General features: G+C 35.2%; 1 protein-coding gene across 1 annotated transcript in view; it reads left to right on the top strand.

Annotated features, from left to right (window-relative positions):
- The window catches only part of LOC143252779 (bifunctional 3'-phosphoadenosine 5'-phosphosulfate synthase-like), a 40,586-nt gene that overhangs the window by 7,118 nt on the left and 7,512 nt on the right, over nucleotides 1-25,956 (top strand). The window contains exons 2-8 of the mRNA XM_076505458.1: nucleotides 9,705-9,819; nucleotides 14,582-14,817; nucleotides 16,091-16,229; nucleotides 17,518-17,636; nucleotides 17,971-18,196; nucleotides 18,414-18,619; nucleotides 21,595-21,726. Coding sequence (XP_076361573.1) covers nucleotides 9,705-9,819; nucleotides 14,582-14,817; nucleotides 16,091-16,229; nucleotides 17,518-17,636; nucleotides 17,971-18,196; nucleotides 18,414-18,619; nucleotides 21,595-21,726 — 1,173 coding nt within the window. The remainder of the gene's footprint in view (nucleotides 1-9,704; nucleotides 9,820-14,581; nucleotides 14,818-16,090; nucleotides 16,230-17,517; nucleotides 17,637-17,970; nucleotides 18,197-18,413; nucleotides 18,620-21,594; nucleotides 21,727-25,956) is intronic.

The raw sequence follows: 25,956 nt of genomic DNA, 5'->3' as shown, positions 1-25,956 counted from the left end.
CAGACATTGTGCTGATCACACGTGTTATATTTTCTGCGAAAAACATCTTCTGTAATCTAGACCTTTGTTTCATAGGGTGTATGTGACTGCCCGCGGGTATTTGGAATAACTACCTAGGCCCATGCATCTTAAATTTTTGAATACTAATTTTGAACATTTATTACTTATGAATATACCAGGACGACCAGGAAAAGAATCACCCGATCTGCTTGTGGAGCATTATCAAGCTCAGACCAACTAAATCTTCTCCAAGAAGCTGCAGAATGTTGTTCTTTCAGCGAACCTGAATCGAACGACATCCAAGTCTCAACCGACGATAGCGACAATAGTTCATGTAATTCTCCACAAGATAATATTACCATCCTCGAATCATCTGAATTTCCTGAACTGCCAAACAAGTCTAAACCTCACCAATCCTCGTCCAACACCAAGCTTGCTACTGATCCAATTTCTTCTGCCAACCTACAACCACAACCCAAGTTACCACCAGCTGACATTATCGATGGCATCCCCGTCGCCACAAGAATCCCCAAAATCGCTTGTGAACTAAGGAAATTATTCCCACATGTGATTTTCAATCACCTAAGGGGTCTCCCTAGGAAAGGTGTTGTTATCAAATGTGCTGACCCCCACAGCTACGGAACAATACTCAAACCATGGCCAAGTAATGCCTTTAATGGCGTGAACATATCAGCTTGCGTCCCAGGAAACCAACTGCCAGGCAGGGAAGTTGTCATCCGAAGTGTCCCGTTTGACATTACCTTAGAAGAAGTCAAGGAAGAACTCATAACTCAAGGCATTATCATCAACAGAATCGACCGTATTAAGTCACCCAAGACCGGCTTACCTACTTCATTAGTAAAAATCAGTATCCCCAACGAGAAAGTTGCGGAAAAAATACTGACATCAGGTGTCATCCTTTACTAAAACCATCACCAAGTAGAGGAAGTGAGAAACACTACCCCCAGATTAATCCAGTGCTTCAACTGCCAACGATTTGGGCACACCGCGACGGCCTACAGATCACTTGCCTCCTGTGTCAGATGCAGTGGCCCGCATCAAGTTTCCGCGTGCCCTAACGAAAGAGAGGCCACCCGATGCGCTAATTGCAAAGGGCCCCACGCCTCTTCTTACCATGGTTGTCCGACATATCAAGCTGCCCTTCGTACACAACAGCCTTCACTTGTCAATCCACAAACCTCCACCAACACCACGAAATCTGTCCAATTTGCTTCACCTTTAGTTCCTGATTCTAACGACAATTTACCTACCAAAGAAGTCCCACTTCCTGCACAAGTACCTAACCCCAGAACCAAGAAATCCTATGCTGAGGCAACCAATCTAATTGATACTAAAGCTCATAATTATACTTAAAAACAGTTCTATGACGTTATCGAAGTAATGGTGGTAGTTATCTCCGATGTCTTAACTGAACTATGTGACAAGGAATACGAAGCGGATCATGTTGCTCATCTTGCATGTACGAGTGCCAGCGACTTCCTAGGTACTGATACAGTCCTGAACCCTGTACGTCTTGGTATTCTACTTGAACAGATAAAGAGAAATCGAAGACGACGAGAAAAATCTTTCCTGGACGTCATATAACTTCTCCCCTTCCCTTCTTTTACTTCCTTTTCTTTAAATTATAAATGGTAAACATAATCCATAATCGCGGAGGTTTACATCACAAAAAATATGAAATTTTTTAGTTACTAACAAGAACAAAAACGGATATCCTATTTTTAAGTGAAACACTACTAAAAGATAAAACTAATTTCAGCATTCCGTAATATGAAACACTTACCCCTTAGCCATAATAGCCGAGGTATTGCAATACTATACCTCAATTCTTTGGTAATCTTCTTCCCCAAACCTAATTATACTACTGATAACGAACTTATCGTCTGCCAAATTCACACTTCATCGAGTTCTATTACATTAATTGCTATGTATGTCTCCCTTCGAACGAAACCCAATTTAAACACTCTACAACAGATTTATAATTCATTTCCAAACTCGATTACCATTGGCGACCTCAACAGTAAACACACCGACTTTAACTGCCGAACAACTAACCGTAACGGAATCATACTACACAAATTAATAGAGTATAATAATCTTGTCACTTTAAACAATAATCAAGCTACCCACACGCAGAATAATGGCAATGAAGATATCCTTGACTTAGTAATAGCCCCTATCAGACAGTCTTGACACGTAACCAACTTCCAAGTTCTTGCCGACGTCAGTAGTAATCACTACCCTATTTACATTTAAATCTTTCCGAATCTCTCACACGTCCACCACTGCCCGATTACTTTCACGTTGACTGGACTCAATTTAATAACCATATAGAAAAACAGGTACGTCTAACTAAGACAGTCGCCTCGTGCGAATCTGATATAGATGATTTACAGACCGATTAGCCTTCTAAACACCCTAGGAAAACTTATGGAAAAATCCATCACCAATAGAATTACTTGTTACCTCGAGACTAACAACCTAATCAACGAAAACCAAAACGCTGGAACGAAAAACAGACAAACCACTGACCACCTCGCTCGTCTCACAGAATAAGTATTTAAAGGATTTAACAGGAAACAAACAACCGTCGCTACCTTTCTAGATGTTCAAAAAGCATTTGACTCTGTCTAGCATAATGGCCTGCGCCATAAAATTTTAACCATCGGCATCCCACATATTTTAGTCCGTTGGATATCCAACTTCCTCACCAACCGTAAGGCAAGTATTAAGATAAACAACTCGATCACACACCTATTCAGCTTTAACGCAGGCGTGCCCCAAGGTTCTGTACTCAGTCCAATACTCTACAATATATACGTTAATGACATACCTTTTCCCTCACTGAACTCAACCCTCATCTCTCAATATGCAGACGATATCGCTATTTGGAGCACCTCATGCAACCCCCAACTGCAGCCTCACGAGTTCAAGCAACCCTTGATGCGGTATCTCAATGGTGTAATAAATGGCGTGTCATCTTAAATCCCTCGAAATCGCAAGCTATTGCCTTCTACAGAAAAGTTAACAAGTATAGGAAAAAATTCAAAAACATTAAACTCAACCTCAATAAAACTGACATTATTTTCACAAAGTCTATAACCTTTCTAGGCCTTACCTCAACTCATAACCTTTCCTGGACTCCACACTTCCAGAAAATCGCTACCGGAGCAAGTAATAGAATCTTCTTTCTGAAACGTAGTAGCGGCCCCAACAAAGGCTGTTCTCCCAAAACCATTATCACAATATATAAAGCATTCATTAGACCCCTGTTCGAATATGGTAATGCAGCCACATGTAACATGACTGAAAGACAATACTCAATATTACAAAACCTGCAAAACCGCACCATTAAAACTGCTTACCGTCTCCCCAACTACACTCCCGCAACATACATTAACTCCCTAACTCAACTATTACCAATTAAGGATCGATTCATGAAACTCACCAAACGCTATTATACTAAAGCTTCTGATAGAAACCTCCAAACCCGTCAATTATTCCGAATAGCAGATACCCCTCATACCTGGACTAAGTACACCTCACCATTAAACTGGACCACCAACCACAGTGATCAATACTAACCATTAATGTTAGAACAGACAATATAGTGTTATCCATTTACATGTCATTAATGTTTCTTTTTAACGTTCTAGATCGGGCACTGGGTGGGTATTTTTTTTTTGGCGCCCATCCAGTGAAAGTGGTTTTCTCCGGGTACTCCGGTTTCCCCCACATTTAGTTTCTCGCCATTGGATTTATAGATCCCAGGCACCCTGGACCTGAAAAGACCATTTGTCTCTACTCCTATCTCTATCCACTCCTCCCTTTCCTTTCTCTCTCCACGTATTATTCTCTCTCTATCTCGCATTTTTTTAAATCTCTCTCTCTTTCTTTCTCTCTCTCTCTCACTACTCATTTCTCTCTCTATGTCACCGGTCCCCTTAAGAATGTGTGACCTGCTGCAGCCTTGGTCTCCTTGCCCATGATCAAAAAGATTTCCGACCAAAGCCGACCAGTCCAGCTCTCCCGCTCCTCAACTCTCAACTTTCATATTTTATTGTTATATTCTGTCATACATCAGTCAATTCGTTCTTCCTTTCTTCATGACACGTCCAACCTTACACACGTGTGGGGCTGAAGAGAAACAAAAGTTTCTGAGCGCCCTTGGTTTGACTTAGGGTCTCCCTGAGGTCTTTAAAACCAAAATTACTGCCAAGTCTAAATATAATACACACACACAGATCTCGGGCACAGGACAAGTAAATCTTTCGGCGACTGTTGTGTGAAAGTGGGTTTTTTCGGGGCACTCACGTTTCCCCCCACATCCAAATCTCATGCATTAGATCTTTAGATCCCAGCCAAGGCAACATTATTGCCCAGCCCTGAAACAGGTCGTCTCGCGTTCATAGTTACTTTGACATCTGCTGTTTGGTTTCTGGCCTGGCTGACCTCTCTGGTGCCGCCTTTGTCTCGCTTACCAGTATTATGACCAACCTCACTTCTTCACCTTAAAAAAGTCAAAATAAAATAAAGGCAAAAATTTCGTGTAAATTTCAATAATTTTCACGTGAGGGGATGAAAAGGAACCACAACGTTCCTGACCACCTCATTCGGATAGAGAATTCTTCAGATTTCTTTTGCAGTACGGTTGATCTACTGTTGGGATATATGAAGAAATTTTGAAGAATATTACGTCATTTGAAATAGCGTTAGAAGGGCAAGGAGACCAGTCAAAAAACAACTTCTTACCAACTCAATGAATAAAAAACGGTATCAAAGGGGTCTGAAATACAAGAACTGGACGCAAGAACAATGGAAGAAGGTGTTATTCAGTAACGAGACTCATTTCTTCGTACAGGATCAAAGAAGTCTGCATGTTCGCAGATCTCCAAGTGAGAAACTTCGAGAATCTCATATCAGTCAGTTCGTAAAACATTCCTTGAAGATGTTTTGAGGCTTTTTCAGCTACTATGGCGTCGGAGGCTTAGATATCATAGAAGATATGATGCGAAGACCACAGTACATCGAAGTTTTGCAGAGAAGAGTCGTTCCAGAATTGAAAAAGAGATTTTCAGATGGATCTGGCATTTTTCAGCAAGATCTGGCTACGTGCCACACATCGAAACTTGTGAATTTTGTGAATTATTGATAAAATCATTGCATTTATGTTGTTGTTTTTGATTAGTTGGCCCCCTCGTGAATCAGTGGTAACTTTATGGAATTACAACGCTAAATGCCGAAAGTCAATTACCCGAGGTGAATGCAGTAGATAGTCTAATATGACTTTGCCTCAAAACAAACAATTAAACTGATAAGTCGTTGTCGTTTTAACACAGTGCTACACGATGGAGTTTTCCCGCTCAGTTCATCGTAAGGAATCGAACAACGGAATTCAGCGTTGTAAACTTAGTGGTGACCCACGGATGGGTCTTTTAAAAGTCAAGTATTTGTATAATATATCTTGCAAGAACACAAAGGGCCTCGATTCAACTTATATTAGTAAATACTTTTAATTTTTGCTTCAATATCTACGATCCTTGAATGAAAGCAAAGAAAAACATATAATAATGTGCTAACGATACTGTATATACTATACCTGGTACGTTTTGGGTCTTTCGATCAGTAGCAGAGATTGTCAGGCCAAATGAGAGACAACAAACAAAGTAGTTGTCGAGGTGCTATTTATGTCGTCACTTTCATGAACAGCAACTGTCATGGTGTGAATTAGATTAAGTAATTAATTATAAATTTTTATCTAAGCCATTTAAAACTTAGAATTAGGATAAGAATTAATAACATCAATTATTTGTTTATTATTCTTATTTTAACTTGGATGTAAAATTCTATCAATCAGAAGAACTGGAAAACCAAGAAGCCAATCTTATTCCTAGGGCGGGTCATACAAATACAGCATAAACGTGAGAAAATTATATTAGTAATTCTATGAACTTGTGAGTAAAAGCAAAGAAGAATGGGTTATAATTGCTCAACCACATTGCTTCTGCCATATCCAGTACAAACGAAGTTGTAAATGTCACCTTATATTTAATAATATGTTTGAAATAAAAAGGTTAATTAATAAAGTAATATAAGACATATTATATGAGATGATTTAAGACATTATGTAAATATTAATTAGATAAATTATCAGCTAATCCCTATTTTGGTATGTTATATGCTATTAATAATTAAATTCATGCACTAATGTTCACAAACCAGTTCTAGTGACAATAGAAGGCATTATAGCTTATGTATGTTTGTTTGTTTGTTTTGGAATTTCGCACAAAGCTACTCGAGTGCTATCTGTGCTAACCATCCCTAATTTAGCAGTGTAAGACTAGAGGGAACGCAGCTAGTCATCACCACCCACCGCCAACTCTTGGGCTACTCTTTTACCAACGAATAGTGGGATTGACCGTCACATTATACGCCCCCACGGCTGGGAGGGCGAGCATGTTTAGCGCGACCCTCGGATTACGAGTCGCACGCCTTACGCGCTTGGCCATGCCAGGCCTAGCTTATGTCTCAAGATGATTTTCTTTTTCTATCTTATTTGGTTACACAGAGTTGGTTACTGAATATTTTATATTTAGTATTAAATCTTTAGATTAGGAGAAATTAATTACACATTACAGTAAAATAATCATTAAAAGTTTGATAACTGCTAAGTTTGCTTATGTATTTTGATGGGGCAGCGACATATATATACATTTACAACGCTAAATTTCGGGGTGCTATTCCTCGCCTTAGACACAGCAGAAGGCCTAACATTGTAAATTGGTTAGAACGCTTCACTCGTAATTTTATGGTCGCGGATTCGAGCCCTCCCCCAGAACATGTTTGACCTTTCAGTCAATATAATGTGACAGTTAATACCACTATTTGTTGATAAAAGAGTAGTCCAAGAGTTTACGGTGTGTGGTGTTAGCTAACTATATTCTCTTTAGTCTGTCAATGTTAAGTAAGGAACGTCTGTCGCAATAGTCCTCGTGTAAGTTTGCGCGAACTGCAAACCATGCCACACTGATGTATCATCATCTTTATCATCATGCTATGATGGAGCTTATGCTTAAATATATGATATTGGAAAAACGTTTTTCTTACGCGATGTGAAACTTCCAAATTCGCGAAATGTTTATCTGGTGTGTATGTCGATTTGCAACAGGGGTCACGATTTTTCCGTCTTGCATCCGTTTTCCATCACGAAGAAATTTATTTTTTTCCATTCTGGTAGTGTAAATACGACGTCTTGAATACGCCACATGCAGATCTAATGCACTGTCACCACGGGTAATCGGCTAGTAATTATAATACGAGGGCTGTTCAAAAAATACGCGGACTGACGTCATAAAACAAAATGTACTTTATTTAGAAGTTACAGGTCTGGGACCCCTTCAAAGTACTCTCCTCCCCAACGCACACACGTATCCCAACGGTGTTTCCACTTGTTGGAACAGTCCTGGTACGCTTCTTTTGTAATGTCCTCCAGCTCCTTCGTCGCATTTGCCTTAATCTCAGGAATCGTCTCAAATCTTCTTCCTTTTAAGGGTCTTTTGAGTTTGGGGAACAAGAAACAATCGCAAGGAGCAAGGTCAGATGAGTAGGGGGAGGGGTGGGAAAGTGTTTGGCCAAAAACTCACGAGTTCTGAGGGCCGAATTTCGCAGTAACGCGGTGCATCTTCAATTTTTCGGTCAAAATCTCGTAACAAGATCCAACTGATATCCCACACTCTTCAGCAAGCTCCCTGACAGTCAGACGTCGATTTGCCCGCACCAGGGTGTTGATTTTGTCGACGTGTGGGTCGTCAGTTGACGTGGAAGGACGTCTAGGACGCTCATCATCTTCAATGGACTGTCGACCATCCTTAAAACGTTCATGCCACTTAAAACATGCCGTATGATTCATAGCAACATCACCGTAAGCCGTGTTAAGCATAGCAAAAGTTTCAGTCGCAGATTTTCCAAGTTTAACACAAAATTTCACAGCAAGTCGTTGCTCCTTCAGGTCATTCATTCTGAAATCCGCCAAACGAAAAAATCTCACTTCACTTAAAACTGCGTAGCTAATACACAAATGAAAATATCTGCAATCGGGAAATGGCGTCGTAATCAGCTTATCTGTGCAAACCTAGCGACACCAAGCGAATTCCCCTGGAACCAACTGGAGCCGCGCAATTCAAACAGTCCGCATATTTTTTGAACAGACCTCGTATACGTTACTAAAACACATTGTCATGATCTTATTATACCTGCATTTCGCTTGCTCTTTTTTCATGTTCATCAGCTTTATTTAGGTTGAGTTTATTCCTACCACAAATTAATTCATACCAATGTAAACTTAACAGATTGCTGTTTATTGATTTAGAAATAGGTCTGTTTCTTGCTAGCTGCATATTAGTTTATTCTTTCGCCTATCTTGAGTTATTAAGTTTCTTTCGCATTTTCTTGTTATTTTCCTTTTTCTTCATTGAATTTCTGTTTTTTATATTTCTTTCTTATATCTGTTTTCCGTATATTGCTTTATAAAATTTCATAACCATAAAGAGTCTTGCACTCTCCATCCCGACTGAACATAGAAAGGAGGCCATTATACCCGCTCACTTGAATAATTATCTAATTATTAAGAGTACTGTATTCACATACGTTCTTAGAGACTGATCAAAAGCTGGCCACTTACTCGCGCTCTCTCAATTTTCACAGTATTATTTTCCGCCTAATTTCATGACACATGTGGATGCATATATAGCACACACTTGCACTTACGTATATTTCAAATATAGATTAATTTTTATATACAGATTAGGTGGTTGGGGCGCTTGACTCGTAATCTAAGAGTTGCAGGTTCGAATCCCCATCACCTCAAACATGCTAGACCTTTCAGCCGTATAGGCGTTATAATGCGACGGCGAATCCCACTATTCGTTGGTAAAAGAGTAGCCTAAGAGTTGGCGGGTGGGTGATGATGACTAGATGCCTTCTCTCTAGTCTTACACTGCTAAATTAGGGGTGGCTAACGCAGATATCACTCGTGTATCTTTGCACGAAATTCAAAATCAAACGAAATTTTATGTGTCACAAAAGAAGAAATAGTAATAATGCATATTCTGTGTTCAGCGGAGTAACTATTTTAGTTATATGAGACATAAACACATATTTACAAATACAAGTAGTAGTAACGTCACAAACTTGCAGGTAAAAGGAAATAAATGTATGGAAAGCCAGATTCTCTTGGAAGAATTCAGCTGGAAGCTTTATTTCTATTGTTTTTCCTGCTACAGCTACAGTACACATCAAATGATTGTTAAGAATTTCTTAATTTGTTTGTTTCACATTGTTCTCGCCGAACTACGCAAAAGTTATGTGTGTTAACATTCCCTACATTTGAGCTGATACACAAGAAGGAAGATAACCAAGAAACAGTACCTACCAACAATAATTAGGTTACTTTTATCTGATCGAATAATGAGATTTGACCGTCAATATTTATTTCGCTCATGGCTCTCAAGTACGGATCGAAATTTTACGATAATGAGTCTCGAACCATAAATCATCATATTTATAGTCTGCACCTCTACCTATAAGGTTATACCTTTTCAGATTGATTAAGACCAAACTTTGTATCTATTTAGTTTCAATTTGTTAGGTAATTGAACATTTTATAAACAATTGTTTTCTTGCAGTCTCAGCAGAAAGCTACGAATGTTTTCGAACAAACGCACCATGTTTCTAGAACGAAACGAGGCCAGATTATGGGCCAGAGAGGTGGATTTCGTGGGTGCACATTATGGTTATCTGGTAAGTCTTTATCATAACTGTTTTCGCTGATACAGAAATATTAAAGTCTGTGAACAAATGCATCATGCTTTATGGGTGAACGAAGGGGAGGATTCAGTGGGTGTATAATATTGTTTACAGGTGAATGTTTATCAAAACTCTCTTCGCTTCTACGTATAGATAACAATTAATGATTTCTGTCATTACCTCTGTATTATATAATTTTGTATAAAATAACTTATAACAGAAAAAAAAAATAGTGTACCGTATAGGCATTGAGACAGAATACGTAAGCTTGTAGTAAAGCGAGTTGTCTCTACACCGCTGAAATATCCTACTTGTTACCATTTGCCAAACATGTCTATCAAATAACACATAACTACTGAAATGTTGTCAGTTGTACTACGGAATGTTTCCATAATTGTTGATATTTTAATTAGAATGTTTCGTATTTTCAAATCTTGGTCTCAAAATGTGTTCTGCTGCAACACAAAAAAACTTTACGACAATAGTTAATCGTTATTTCTTGAACTAAATACTTTTAAAAATCAAATCGAATGATAGTCCATCAAATATATCATTGCTGTAATGAACCTGAAATACAATATTAGGATTCATCATCTTCTTTCCCTTTCAAATTAAATTATTTGGTTACATCAAATGGTTGAAGACGATGTTCAAATAATGTATTGTGTATGCATATTCAAGCTGCAAAAAATAATTTAGTAACGTCTATTATATATATTAAGTACATATCGCGACTTTTATTACAGTTAATTATTTAGTACAATGTCTTCTGTGTAGATATTACACATGTATTCTCAAGTATTTTATCATTAATAGCGCCTTTTTCAGAAAATGTGTGGCCTCAAATTATTAAAATGAGAAGAAAATTAAATACGAAAAACTCGGAAATGTTAAAAATCAAAGTGATAACATGTCATGATACCATTTACTTTCTCTTCACAAATTAAAATTGAAATTTAGTGCAAAAGAAGTAAGAACAGGATCAACTCAGATTTATTGCATTACCTAATAAAAATATAAAAACAAAAACTTTTAAAAATATTCTAAGACGTTTATTCGTTTAGTGAAGGACCAATGAATTTTTATGAACTTGTTGCTTAGAAACCTCGATATATTAAATACTATCTTATAGAATGACATTAACATTACAAAGCAATAAAATGATGGATGGATCACAGAACACTTAGCAACATTTGAACCACTTTATTTTTAAAAGCAGACGCAATTTCGTTAGAGGAGTTAACCATGGATGCTGGTCTGTCATCATCAAATACAGTGAAAGGTAAACAAAGACAACGTATAATTTCGTAGTTTCAATGATTTAAAACAAAAACGAAATACATTCAAAAGAATATTTCTGGACTTGTTCTCCTTTACTGTCTTTGGTGTCAAGATTTAAAATCCAGTAAAGATCTTCAAAAACTATACCTGGTTTATTTGAGTTGGAAAGTTGCACGATTTTTAAATAATGATGGGCTTCTAATTATATTCAAGTCTTTTTAATGTATACTGATATAAGAAAATACTAAAAACTAAAATTTAGCTTAGATTTCAACTCTGTCACAATTTAAAATGTTCTGTCTGTGAAAGTAAACAACAATAATATATTTATTTAGCAAGCAACCGCAGGGTTAAGACTAAATTGATTTGTTTTCCTATTTCAGCAACGATATTGGTTAACGTCATTTTCAACGATAGAAGTTCGAGTTCCGTTCTTTGTTTTTACATTTTCACAATTGAATAATCAACGTGCTCCTATTCTGGTTAAAGGTTGATTTCCTTAGCTTGATGGCAAGATTTTCAAGTATTGTAAGTTTAAATTTTTCCTGAGAATGGAGAATAATACGGAATAAACTGAAAAATATTGATTACATTCCTGTCCTGAACGTTTAAATCGGTGTAATGCAAGAGATACGTTGATGATACTTTTGTACTGTTTACCAATGGCGAGTCGGTTAGTTTATTTCTCCAGTGATAAAAATCCCAGCATAAAACTGGTTCTTGAAAATTAACAGAAAGATAAACTTTAGTTCTTAGATATTCAAGTCTTAGATAAATAAACTTACCACTAAATTTTATCTTAAATCAACTTTTACTAGACACTATTCATATTTTGAATGTTTCACTTCTTTTGCTTTTTTAAGAAAATATGTTTAAAACTCTTCTATACAGAGCATTTAGTAAAATTATCAGGTAATCAAAAGCTTTTTGAAGGAGAATTTGAGAACATTAAACAAATGCTTATTAGAAATTGTTTTCTAAAGTCATTCTTAAATAGAATAATCCCAAAACATATGAATACCCTATCTAGTATTAATGTTTAATTTTCCTTACTTAGGCACTATTTCATACATGATTAAGAAGAAAATGATCAAACCATTAGATTTATAAGTTCAGTAAAAATGTATCTTGAAAACAATGTCTATGTTAAAATGGTTCTTCACTTTTAAACACAAACAACGTTAGGAATCTCTCGTTAACGTGACTGAGATGTAAGTAGGTGTATCTTTGATTAATCGATAGATGGCTCTGTAGACAAATAAAGCTACACTGTAACTGTAAAACTCGCAAAACTAGTAATGTAGCCAGCCATTGTCTAAATGAAGATTATGCTGTAACTGTTTCCACTTTCTTTTACGCCATCCTTTATTTACGGGAAGAATTCCATCTTAGACTTCAGAATCTTTTACCATTGAGCTAAGAAAACCAGTTCTTAACCAGATGATTAGAGCATTTACACTATATCTTGAATTGTAAAAAATTAAATAAAGAATAGAACACATATAAAACACGCTGGGTTAAAATTATAATTATAAAACATAGATGATTTCAAGATGTACGATCATTCTAAAAAAATTTTGTAAATGCAAGAATTCAAAATGTTATCTTGATAACTTTGTGAAGTAAAAAAAATACATATAAGCAGAGAAAAGTAAACAGAAGGTTATTAGCTGATTCTTGAGACATTAAATATGTTATATACAGTCATGTAAAAAGTTAGGACACCCTATGAAAGCCTGTGCATTTTTGTAACATTTTTGGATATATAGATATTTAATCTCAATTTTAACAATATTGAGAGATTATAGGAATATAACTAAACAATTAAAACTGAACAAAAGACTTTTCAAGATCTTCTGTAAATGTAATTCTACAAAAATGCATATTCTAACTGAGGAAAAAGTTAGGACACCCCCACATTTATTCCCACTTGAAATGGCTCAACTCACACACAGATGTATCACACCAGGTGCACATGATTAGAAGATCGTTACTCAGCGTTTTGAATGAGGTTTGCCTTATTTAAACCTCAGACATTTAGTTTGGTGTGCTCCTGACTGTTGAAGTGAGAGTGAGCACCATGGTGAGAGCAAAAGAGCTGTCTGAGGCCTTCAGAAAGAAAATTGTAGCAGCTTATGAGTTTGGTAAGGGATTTAAAAAGATCCCAAAAGATTTTGAAATCAGCCATTCCACTGTCCGGAAATTAGTCAACAGATAAAGGGCTTTCAAAACAACTGATAACATGCCCAGGTCTGGTCGTCCAAGCAAGTTCATCCCGACAGCAGACCGCAAGATGCTAAAAGAGGTCTCCAAACACCGTAACATGTCATCATGGGACCTACAGCAGGCTCTGGCTACTGTTGATGTGAAAGTGCATGCATCTACAATCAGAAAGAGACTGCACAAGTTTAACTTGCATGGGAGGTGTAGAAGGAGGAAACCTTTGCTCTCTATGAGACACATCAAGGCCAGACTGAAGTTTGCCAGAGAGAATGTAGACAAAGACCAGGATTTCTAGAATAATGTTCTTTGGACAGATAAATGCAAAATTGAGTTATATGGACACCAGAACAGAGGACATGTTTAGGGTAAACCAAATACAGCATTCCAGGAAAAGAACTTCAAATCAACTGTGAAGCATGGAGGTGGAAATGTCATGGCTTGGGGCTGCTTTGTTGCAGCAGGACCTGGAAAGCTCACAAGCATAGAATCCACCACGATTTATACTGTGTATCAGAGAGTGCTTGAGGATCATGTGAGTCCATCTGTAAGAAAATTAAAGCTGAAGCGGAACTGGACCCTGCAACACGACAATGACCCAATACATACCAGTAAATCCACCAAGGACTAGCTGAAAACTAAGAAATGGAGAGTTCTGGAATGGTCGAGTCAAAACCCCGATCTTAATCCCATTGAGATGCTGTAGGGTGATTTGAAACGGGCTGTACATGCAAGAAAGCCCTCAAACATCTCACAGCTGAAAGAATTCTGCATTGAGGAGTGGAGCAAACTTTCTTCAGACCGATGTCAGAAACTGGTAGATGGCTACAAGAAGCGTCTCACTGCAGTTATTTCAGCCAAAGGGGGTAACACTAGCTATTAGGGGGTAGGGTGTCCTAACTTTTTCCTCAATTAGAATATACATTTTTGTAAAATTACATTTACAGAAGATCTTGATAAGTCTTTTCTTCAGTTTTAATTGTTTAGTTATATTCCTATAATTTCTCAGTATTGTTAAAATTAAGATTAAATATCTGTATATCCAACAATGTTACACAAATACACAGTCTTTCATGAGGTGACCTAACTTTTTCACATGATTGTAGTTTCATGTTGTGTGGGCATTTTATCTTTTTGTAATGTGTTTCTTGTTTGTGTCATTTGAAAACGATGTTTTATTGATAAAAAGAAATTAAACTAACGAAAGTAAAATTTTCTTTCTTGTAAATGGCTGAACGTGTTGTTTTGAATGCAGGTTTATCAGGTGCTGGAAAAACTACGATTTCTTTCGGAGTAGAAGATTACCTGTGTTCGCAAGGTATTCCAGCCTATGCTCTTGACGGTGACAATGTTCGGCATGGTCTAAATAAAAATCTCGGATTTAGTTCAGAAGATAGAGAGGAAAACATTCGTCGTGTGGCTGAGGTGGCAAAGTTGTTTGCCGACAGCGGTGTTGTGGTTATAACCAGTTTTATTAGTCCATTTACGAAGGTATGAATATGTATGTTTATTAAGGCTAAAGATTTTATCTCAAAATTAGTTTATCAAAAGGTTAGTAGGTGTTATGAGATAAATAATCTTGACTTATTGGAATAAAAAAAAACATCACTCCACATTAGAACATTAAAAAAACTTAAAATTTTGCTAAATATTCGAATGTAATATAATATAGTGTAATATATATATATGTATATATATATATATATATTTACATAGCTTATTCGAAATCCACTATCACTCAGAAGTTTCCAAAACAAACGATTTTTGGATTTCTAGTAATCTTGTGAGGCTTTGTGTAAACTCCAGCTCAGGAAAAACAAGATAAGTTATCATAATCTTCAACAATTACTTTAATGTTATGTCTGGAGGCAAGAAATCTATAAGAAACCTAAGTGTACATATAGTCAGAAAGAAATATGAAAGTTAATGTAACGTCAATTAAAACAGCCAAGCAGAGTTTGTAGATGCCAACCAATATAAAAAAAGAAATTTTTATTACTGAAATAATATTTAATTGGTAAGTTTGTTTGTAGTTAAGTACAAGGCTATACATCGGAATATCTGTACTCTGCTACCACGGGTATTGAAACCTGATAGCTAGCGTTGTAATTCTGCTGACGTATCGCTATATCACTAGAGGGCTAATCAATAAGTAGACTCAAAACAGGAATATTTATAAAGAGAATTGTTTCTAAAAATATTTCCATAACGGGTTTGATATAAAATTTACGGTTGAGCGTCGTTAAGTATATTATTATAATGTATAGGCTTTACAAGCCGTTCAAATATATTTCTGTAATCATGTTTTGTGTTAAGACAAAAATAATTTAATTAAAACATTCCATGGTTATCATTGGATAACAGCTCAGTGGCCCTTCAAGAGTGAGCGTAAAATATTAGGTTCATTGTACTTTAAACTAATTCAGCTACATTGATACATACATTGAAGTTACGTTGAAAGTTAGGATGTGAAATTTCATTTCCAACCAAGTGAAAGAAAGAAACAGAAATACCAAAATGTATTAAGTCTAGTTAGTTGATTGGCGTTTAATGGCACATTGCAACGAAGCTATGCAGTTAGGTGTTAAATATATAATCACTACATATATAAAATAAAGGTACATAAAGTAAAGAGACAAATTTATTGAATTTTTTCCTAATATTTTGAAATTTTGATTAAGTAATCTATTACTTTGTGATAATGAAATTTTAAAACCGTTGTTTGACTGTTAAAATTTACATATTATTTTTGTATTGGCTATAGGATCGAGAACAGGCACGTGCTATTCATGAAAAAGCAAAGCTTCCTTTTTTCGAATGTTTTGTAGACACTCCAATTGAGGTGTGTGAAAAGAGAGATGTGAAAGGGCTGTACAAGAGGGCTCGAGCCGGCGAAATTAAAGGTTTAATTTTTATTTGATAATTGTTAGGTCACTCAAGTCCTTATTGAAATGAAAGCAGAAAATTTAAGAAAAATAATCACATCACTTTTATGAAATTTAATTTTGTCGTAGTATCGTTTTGATGTCTGTTTGTTTTTTTTCAAATTTCGCGCAAAGCTAAACGAGAGATATCTAAGCTAGCCGTCCCTAATTTAGAAGAGTAAGACAAGAGGGAAGGTAGCTAGTCATCACCATCCACCGCCAACTCTTGGGCTACTCTTTTACCAACGAATAGTGGGATTGATCGTGAAATTATAAAGCCCCCACGGCTGAAATGGCGAGCATGGTTGATGTGACGGGGATTCGAACTCGCATCCCTCGGATTACGAGTCGAGTGCTTTAACCACCTGGCCATGCGGGGCCCTTTTGGATGTCATTCTTTTTGTAAGGTAAAAGTTATTGTTTAGGTGGCTACATCAGAGAGACATACATACACTTATGAGTTTTAATCCTACAAGAGAATGAAAGTTGGAGAATTTGCTATTGTAGTTGTTTGTGCCTTTGATAAATACAAAAAAAAAGAAACTTTCAATGAAGGTGACGAAAGAAAAAGTTGAACTAAACGATAAAAGAAAAAGATTCAATACATAAGAAAACCCAAAATTACTTAACAAATATAATTACAAGCAAGAAGTTACATTTAGTGCATATTATTCAAATCTATATGTTAGGAGAAAGAATGACTTTTTATATTCTCAAACCATAAAGCTATTAATTTGTTAATAGGTTCTATTAGAAGAATAAAAGCTAGACTTTGACATATTAATAGTTACTGTTAGCAGTCTATACGACCACCCACATCTAATTGTTAGTTAGTAACTTTTAAAACTCGATACTAATAACTTTTATTCTATGTTTCAACTGCTAGCATCTTGAGAAGGATTGTTTTTATGTTGGTAAGGAACAGGATTCGCACCTGGACTTCTTGATAAATATTGTTTTTATTATTAAGCCCAAAGCAACACATAAGGCTGTCGTGTTCTTCATACCACAGCTATTAAAAACCGTTTCTAGCGGTATGAGTCGATAGGCGTTCCGCTGTGCCACTGGGGTCTTGCTGTGTAATACACTCAACAGATTTTTATTTATCATATAAAGATAAGAACGCTGGCGAAACATATTTATATTTAATTATCTGTTAATGACGATGTTATACCTACAATATTTAGTTCAGGGCTAACGTGGTACATTTTGAACATTTACGCATTTTTATAGCAATTTTAATTTTTATGTTTGTTTATTTATTTAGGTTTCACAGGTATTGACTCTGCTTACGAGCCTCCAGTGAACCCCAAACTTAATATCAAAGCTGGCGAACTTACGATACACGAATGTGTCCAACAAGTCATTCAGTTTTTACAAGATGAGGTAATTATCTCTCGTACCAATTATCGGTCAGTTAATCCATGATAGCATTACATTAACACTTACTAAATAATAAAGCTCAACTGATTGGTTTTAACAATTTTTCATTGAACCAAATGAAGGTTTATTTTAAACTGAAAATACAAGGGATGACAGGTTAACCAGGACGGACAACTTGAGAAACGACGTATGCCAAGTCCACTTGTAAGTTTTATACAACTGTGAATGACAGTTATTCAGTTTGTTTTGCTATACATCACGTGTATTGTAATGAGACAATATGACTGGAATGTACCATTCATACTCGTTAAACATAACTTTATTTCTTTGCCGTTAGGGCATCGTCCCCGAGTCAGCTGTAAACACGGTGAAGGAGCTATTTGTTCCTAAGGAGAGACTAGAAGAAGTCAGAGTTGAGGCTGAGTCTCTTCCATGTGTGGATATTGATAAGCTTCATGTTGAGTGGGTCCAAATTTTATCTGAGGGCTGGGCTACCCCTTTACGGGGTTTTATGAGAGAACGCCAGTTTCTTCAGTGCATTCATTTTAATTGTCTCTTTGACGGTACCGTATTATAGATTAATGCTATTTCATAGATTCAGTTGGCTTATTACTTGAATCTATTATATTTTGATATGAGACGGGTGTTTTATATTTTTAATGAAGGAAAAAATTAATCTTTCAGATATTGTTATACTGTACGTTTTAGTTTTCCATAACAAGAACAGTGATTCGATTAAAAATATTTGTATCAATTTTTCTTTTATTTTGGATTTCGCAGAAGGGATCAGTAACCAGTCTATTCCTATTGTTCTACCTATAACGTCTGAGGAGAAGGAAAAAGTAGATGGATGCTCTGCCTTCACTTTAAGATATAACAATCAAAACATCGCCATCCTTCGGAACCCTGAGATTTACGAACACAGAAAGGAAGAACGTTGTTGTAGGCAGTTTGGAACCAGCAATAAAGGTCATCCTTATGTAAAGGTGAGGTTAAAAATGCCCTTAATGACATGGGAAATGTTGATAAAGTTTACAAAATAAGCTAACCTAGACATATATTTTAAATCTAGAACAATTTCATTGTCAGTTTGTAACATATACTGTGCGAAAGAATCAAATGAGGAGTTCAATATTTAGCGTCAAGGCTATGACAAAGAAAAATCATTGTATTACACATTTCAATGACTTCCTCAGTTTCACAACGTTTTGTTTCAGTTATTGCTTGGAAGTAACTCACAGTTTAAAGAGTTTCAAGTTGTTCATGAGTCATGGTTAGACCTAAAAGTTATTTAGAGATTTCATTCATGTGAATACCTATCAGATGAACCGAAGTCATAACAAGGTATTATGAAATGGCTACAAATGTATCAAAGTGTCGTTATCAGAATATGGTTTAATTTATTTTGAATTTCATGTAAAGCTACACGAAGGCTGTTTGCGTTAGCTATCTCTAATCGCAGTGATAGATTGGAAAATCAGATAATCAATACCATCTATCACCAAATCTAGGCTTCTCTTTTACCAACGAAGAGTGGGATTGACTAACGTACCATAACGCCCTATGTCTTAAATGATAAACATTTTCGGTAACTGGAATTCAAACCCGTGATCTTCAGATTGTCAGCCCAGCGTCTTATCCACCAGGCTTGCAGAATATAGACCTTATCCGAACCAGTGATAGAATTGCTCGAACACCTGGAAAATTAATCTAGCATCATTTACAACGTCATTATTTGTCAGTTTCGTCGGTCTTAGGATACCTGCTCGAATAATGATAGAAGTGTTTGAGGGCGTAACTGAACACAGTATCAAGAACAGAGTTCAAGAGGCGGATGATCTGTATACCAAATGGCTAATCTAGGCGCTTCTATGCAACATGTGAACCAAAATATTTTAGATCTGAATTTAGTTTCACACTGTAGTCAGCTAACACGTATACTCAATTAAAATAAATTAGGAATTTGATTCAGTCATAGTTTCGTAAAGTAACATGTTGTTCCGAGTATGTTTATATTTCCATGTGGTCTAGTATAACCTGATGATCAAGATACTCGAATTACGTCACCAAATATATTCACCTTTTCAGCTTTGGAGCGTTATAATGTGATGGTCACTTTCCTTCGTTCTTGGCAAAGAAGTAGCCCAAGATTTGATGGTAGATGGTTGTTGATTAGCTACTTTCTTTCTAATCTACCACTTTAAAATTGAGGACGGCTAGAGCAGGTAACCTTCGAGTAGCTTGTCGCGAAATTACAAAAACAAACAACCAGATCTGATATAACTGTTTGTGCTGTTAGACTTCAGTCTAACGCCATTCCTTCAAGAAGAGGTGACTTACTCGACCTCGCTTCTCTAAAGCGCGTTTTGGACACTTGTAGGATATAAGCATGTTTCGCAGTGCATAATGGTCTGGCATGGATAGGTGTGTTACGGCATTCGACTTGCAATAAAAGGGGTTTTGGTTCGAAATTCCGTGCTACCAAACATGCTCGCCTTTTCAGTCGTGGGGATGTTATAATGTGACGGTTGGACTCGCTATTCGTTGGTAAAAGAGTAGATAAGGAGTTGGTGGGCGGTAATGACTAGTTGCCTTCCTTATAGTCTTTCACTCCCAAATTATGGACGACTAGCGCAGTTAGCCCTCGTGTAGCTTCGCCCGAAAACCCAAACAAACCAAATCAATCCACATAGCATAAATGATTTTTCGCGTTAATGATGCCTTAAAAATATTTCTTTTAGGCCAAATGGTCAAGAATATTTTATACTTTTATCAAAACTGTGATATGATTTCCTGCAAGCAACGTTTGTTCCAGGCTTTTCTAAATGTTTATGGTGACCGTATTCCAAACTAAAGTGTTATCTTCATAAAATGTTCATTTACAAGTGTACAGTGATCAGCTATTTGCATTTCATCTCACATGGTTTAACATTAGATGCCATTTTTGTATACAAATTATAACAGTGACCTTACCATGTAATATAACAATAGCTCCCTGTTGGTTCGGCAGTAAGTCTGGGAGCTTATAACGCTAAAAATAGAGTTTCGATACACTCAGCGATAAAAGCATAGACAGTCCGTTCTATAGCTTCGCAATTAACAATAAGCAAATGAACAGAAAAAACTATCTTCCTCTAACCTATTACTTGAAAATTAGGGACTATTATGCGCCGTCAGCCGGTTACGTAGCCTTGTGTTGATAACAAAAAATGTAAAATTAAAATATTAATTATACTTTGTTTATGAAATACGTAATGCCATAATGTACATGGTTTACTTGTCTTTCAACTAATTTAGTAGAAAAACATTTTTCCGCGATAATTTTACACGTTTCATAATTATTACACTGATATTACGTAGTAACAATTTGCAAGAAGTTTTGCATAATATAGTTTTTGGTTTTACGTCCACTTTTGTACTCTTTCAGCGCTGAAATTAGAATGAGGCAGTAAGAGTTTTAAATTAAATTTTCCATTCGGTGTTTCTTGGTCATTCAGCGAAAGAGACTGTAAAATAACAAAAATAGTCTTGCAATGAGGAAAAATAAACTGGATCGTGAATATATGATAGCTTTAATTTTGAGATAAACCGACTCTCGTCAGCTCAACTAGACAAAACAAAAGAACATGCTCATTACATAAAAAGAAACAAAAAAGGTGTTTCAAATGATGCATTGTGAAAGATACCACCTAGAAGGATTTTATAACCAAAACAAATCAACAGATATACATATATATAATTTGATTTACTTTATGTTAGGAGCGTTATCATAAAAGGCTACAGGAAAACATTTTTGAGGACAGAATATTATATTCACACTTAATTGTTTGTGAAATTGTTTATTATCTGAGTTTGGCGTATTATTTAGTACAGGAAAAATAATAAATTTAATTGTTTATTTTTATTTTTCAAAAACTTTAAAGAAAAAAATACTGTGTTTTATATCATCTATTTCTTTCAGATGATTATGGAAAGTGCAGACTGGTTAGCAGGTGGAGAATTGGAAGTTTTTGAAAGAATCCGGTGGAATGACGGATTAGATAAGTATAGACTTACACCTCTGGAACTCCGTGCAAGATTTAAAAATATGGGAGTAAGAACTATTTAATATTTATTTTATAACTTTTACAGATGAAATATAAGCACATTTGATCCGTATTGCGAGGTGGGTTAAAGCGTTCGACGCGTAATCTGAGGGTCGCGGGTTCAAATCCCCGTCGTACCAAGCTTGCTCACCCTATCAGCCGTGGGGGAGTTATAATGTGAGGGTCAATCCCACTATTCGTTGGTAAAAGAGTAGCCTAAGAATCGGCGGTGGTTGGTGATGACTAGCTGCCTTCCCTCTAGTCTTACACTGTTAAATTAGGGACGGCGAAATTAAAAAACAAAACAATAACACATTTTGTAGGTTGTTCCATATTTTTTTACATAAAAAGTTATAATTTGCTTAAATATTAGGAAGAATGGTAAGCCAATATTTGTTAATTTAAGTTAGCAATCATAAGTCTCTCCAGAACCCATAACTTAATTTCATTGTCAGTTTTACTTAGAATAATGAAGATTTCAATTTAATTTTGAAAGTAACAATATTATTAATGACAGCCTATTTTTGGAAACTAATTTATCCCCCCACCACCAGATTTACTATCTTGGATCTGCCAGTGTCAACAGATTGAAATATTAACATTCTTCTTTATTTTTAGAAGTTATCGAATGTTGTATTGTGTAGAATAAAACTTCAGCTATTAATTTCAAGGGTTTTTTTGGTACAACGAGTTATTGAGTCATAGGGATAACGGTTTTATTTAAACAGCTGCTATAAACATATTATTCAGATCACAAACAATCGTTATTTGAATTCTCTTCAAAGTCATGGTTTAGTCTATGTACCAAGACAAGTTATTGTTCTAATGTAGCTATTTTTAAATATTTAGTTTTCAAAAAGTGTAAAAGCCATTTAAATGTTCATACACTAGAAACACAGCGAAAGTATCATCAACAAAACGAATGCAGTAGAGTGTTTAATTGTTGCTGAGTTATTTTATCCACCTATTCTCATAATGAATTAAAAGTAAATTATTAACAGCATGTGCAAACGCAATATTGATCCTATCCTAAATTTTATTCTAGATGTTGTCGGTAAATATAAATGTTCTCTATCAGCAAGAGACATATAAAAAAAAACACGTATTTAATTAAAGCATTTACAACACTAGAAGAATAAATGAACAAACATTTCATTAAGGCAATAGTTTCTTTAGAAGATATGTTAGTAAGCGTTTATTAAACATTGAACTTTGGTCTACACATAGTTACGAATGACCAATATCTATTTTGAGTCGTAAATTCATTAAGCAAATTCTTGAAGACAGCTTAACACAAAATTCAATAACTGCAGGTTAATTTTCAACCTCAAAGAAGTTTTGCTATTCTGTTTTATGTAGGTTTTCAATAATATTGAAATGGCATATGTATATAAGACATATAAAACACCAAATAATTATTAAATAAATTGTTTACTTCTTTAATTAAAAGTAAACACATATAGTCTTTAAAACATTTTAATAATATTATTTAAATACATCACTTTATTTTTAAATACTGTTCTCAATTTTTAGTAATATGTTGATATTCAAATAAACATTAAAAATGTTTAATATTTTTCTTGTCAAAATGGCTTTGCTGGTAGATGAAGGGGAAACAAAATATTTTAAATACTCATCCATGTAATTTCTAACTTGTGAAATCGCAATCTTGAGTTTTATATTATAAGAAGAATTTCATGAATTACGAAAAAAAATTAATATAAATCAAAAGATCTAAGATAGTAAATTAAAAAAAAGCAACAACTAACTACACTCCCGGACAATACAAGTTTTACTATACGACCAGCACTAGGGCAATACAAGTTAGTATACGACCACAACCTAATTAATGCTGTAAAACGATTGCAAGACTTATAGTCGATTAGACACATCACGTATATATACATTTTATATAAAGAGAATGGTTGCATTCAAAGTTTAACTTTCTTCATAAGTCAAAGAAATTTGACTTTTCTTCGATCATTCTAACATAAATAAAATAAATCTTGGCTGCAGTAGGATATAAGATTACTTTTAGAAATACTTCTTGGAAGACAAACATATATGCGAATCACGACTGATAAGCTGGCACGATAAAAAAGTGAATTAAACAGAAAATGTGAAGACGTTTTTCATATAAAATGTAGGAAATCAAGTAAAAAAGTATGTGACTTACACTTCTTTCGGTTTTCGGCTAAAGATAGCAGTACATTTCGTATGACTATTTTTCTGTTGCTATAGAAGAGAACTAAAGTTTACATAGGTTATTTTAAAGCGATTTTGGATACACGAATCTACAAGTCACTTGATAACCGCAGCCAATGTAAAGCTGGAGTGGAACGGAATATATTAGAAAAGCGTTTTTCCATTATTTGCGCTACGTTAAATGTTTAATGCTACCGAAAATTGCCCACTTTTAAAAAGTGTTTGTGAAACAGCTTTTCCTAATGCAATATATTCACACAGGCAGATCATAAAATGTATTCAGGCCGGAGAGTTAAAATAATCATGACAGATATATCCTTTGTACCTACCAGCATTGAAAAACCAAGGAGTATGGATCAACTGAAGTTAACAGGACTATCTAGAAAAAGGATCTACAATAAGTCGTACTCTTTTAAAAGGAAATTTTGCTGTAGGATTATTGTCAAGATGCACGGTCGCATGACTAGACGTGGTGAAGCTCTAAATTCATCTTATTATAACGTGTTCAATCGCTATAATTATTTTGCCGTCATGATTGTATTTTAGTTACTCTGGATTTTGGAATACAAGGTTATACCATAGTTAAACAGAGAGCTCTTGTAATCAGAAGTACATGAAATCTATTCTAAAATGTTAATCATTTACAAAATTGTTAATGATTTAGAAATAAAAGTCTCAATAATGTTTGAATTACTGAAGTAAAGAGAGGATAGTTGAACCAGTTTTCTTTGCATTGCTTACTCCATGGCAGGACAGAACTTCGAAGAATAAAAGAAATAGAAACTCTCATAAAACAGTATCAAATGTTTGTAACTTTTAAGTTCATCGTGATACAAATAGTTTGTTCATTGTGCAACAAATGGAAAAAAGTGCATTATGAATAAGTCGAAATCATGAGTAGAACATTTATTTTGTTTCTCGAGTCTAGCAAAAGATAAAATTATAAAAATAGCACTGAAACAACAACAATACAATGGGTTTCAAACATAACAACTTTGGATGTGATATATAAATTAGAACGGAACTTTCAAATGTTATGCCGTAACACCAAATATGCCATTACGAACGAGAAATATGTTTCTCATCACGAAAAATTTCCTTGTAAAAGAGCTAAGTGATTATAAATCAAACGATCATTTTAAAGATTTTTTCCATGCACGAACACTTTCATTTAATCATTCATAAACTCTTGGTCGGTGATATAGGTTTCTTACTAATATCGATGTTATTTGGCAGTGTACTTATCAAAAATACAGATTATTCAATTTAGAGACTGCAAGCTTTCAAATAAGATAAATAACATAAATAAAACGAATAAAATAGGGTTGGTTTGGCTTGTTCTGAATTTCGCGCAAAGATACACGAGAGCTATCTGCGCTAGCCCTCCCTAATTTAACATAGTAAGACTAGAGGGAAGGCAGCTAGTCATCACCATCCATCACCAACTCTTGGGTTACTCTTTTACCAACGAATAGTGGGATTGACCGTCATATTATAACCCTACCACTGCTGAAAGGGCGAGCACGTTTGGTGCGACGGGGATTCGAACCCGATAAAATAGGGAATTTGCAAAATACCAATCATTTTTACGAACCTTTATGATAATATTTCTTTGTGTGACAACCAACGACAGTGCAATTAATGAATGTTATGAACAATAAATTACACGCTAAATTATATTTTGTCCATCTAAAAAACAAAAAATATCGTCTTGCTATATTTTATGTAGTTAGCGACTGAGATGGGTTGGAGATAAAGTTTCTCGAGCTGTATATGGATAATAAATGTACATAATAACAGCTCAACAATCATAAACATTGAATCTGAAACCTTTATAATTTACAATTTCTTCTTGCACTGCTAAGTTTTTAAAACATTTTATTTTGTATTAATTTTCTATTTAACAAATAATAATAAACATAATATTGAATTAAAAAAAAACTAACTGGATCGTAGACAGCTGAAAACTAATTTTGAGCTAAACCGACTCTCATCAGCTCAACTAGACAAAACAACAGAATCTGCTCGTTATA

This window comes from Tachypleus tridentatus, chromosome 6, assembly GCF_004210375.1.
Source record: "Tachypleus tridentatus isolate NWPU-2018 chromosome 6, ASM421037v1, whole genome shotgun sequence".
Lineage (NCBI taxonomy): Eukaryota > Metazoa > Arthropoda > Merostomata > Xiphosura > Limulidae > Tachypleus > Tachypleus tridentatus.
Note: the sequence above shows the minus strand (reverse complement) of the source record. Positions and strands in the feature narration are given on the sequence as shown.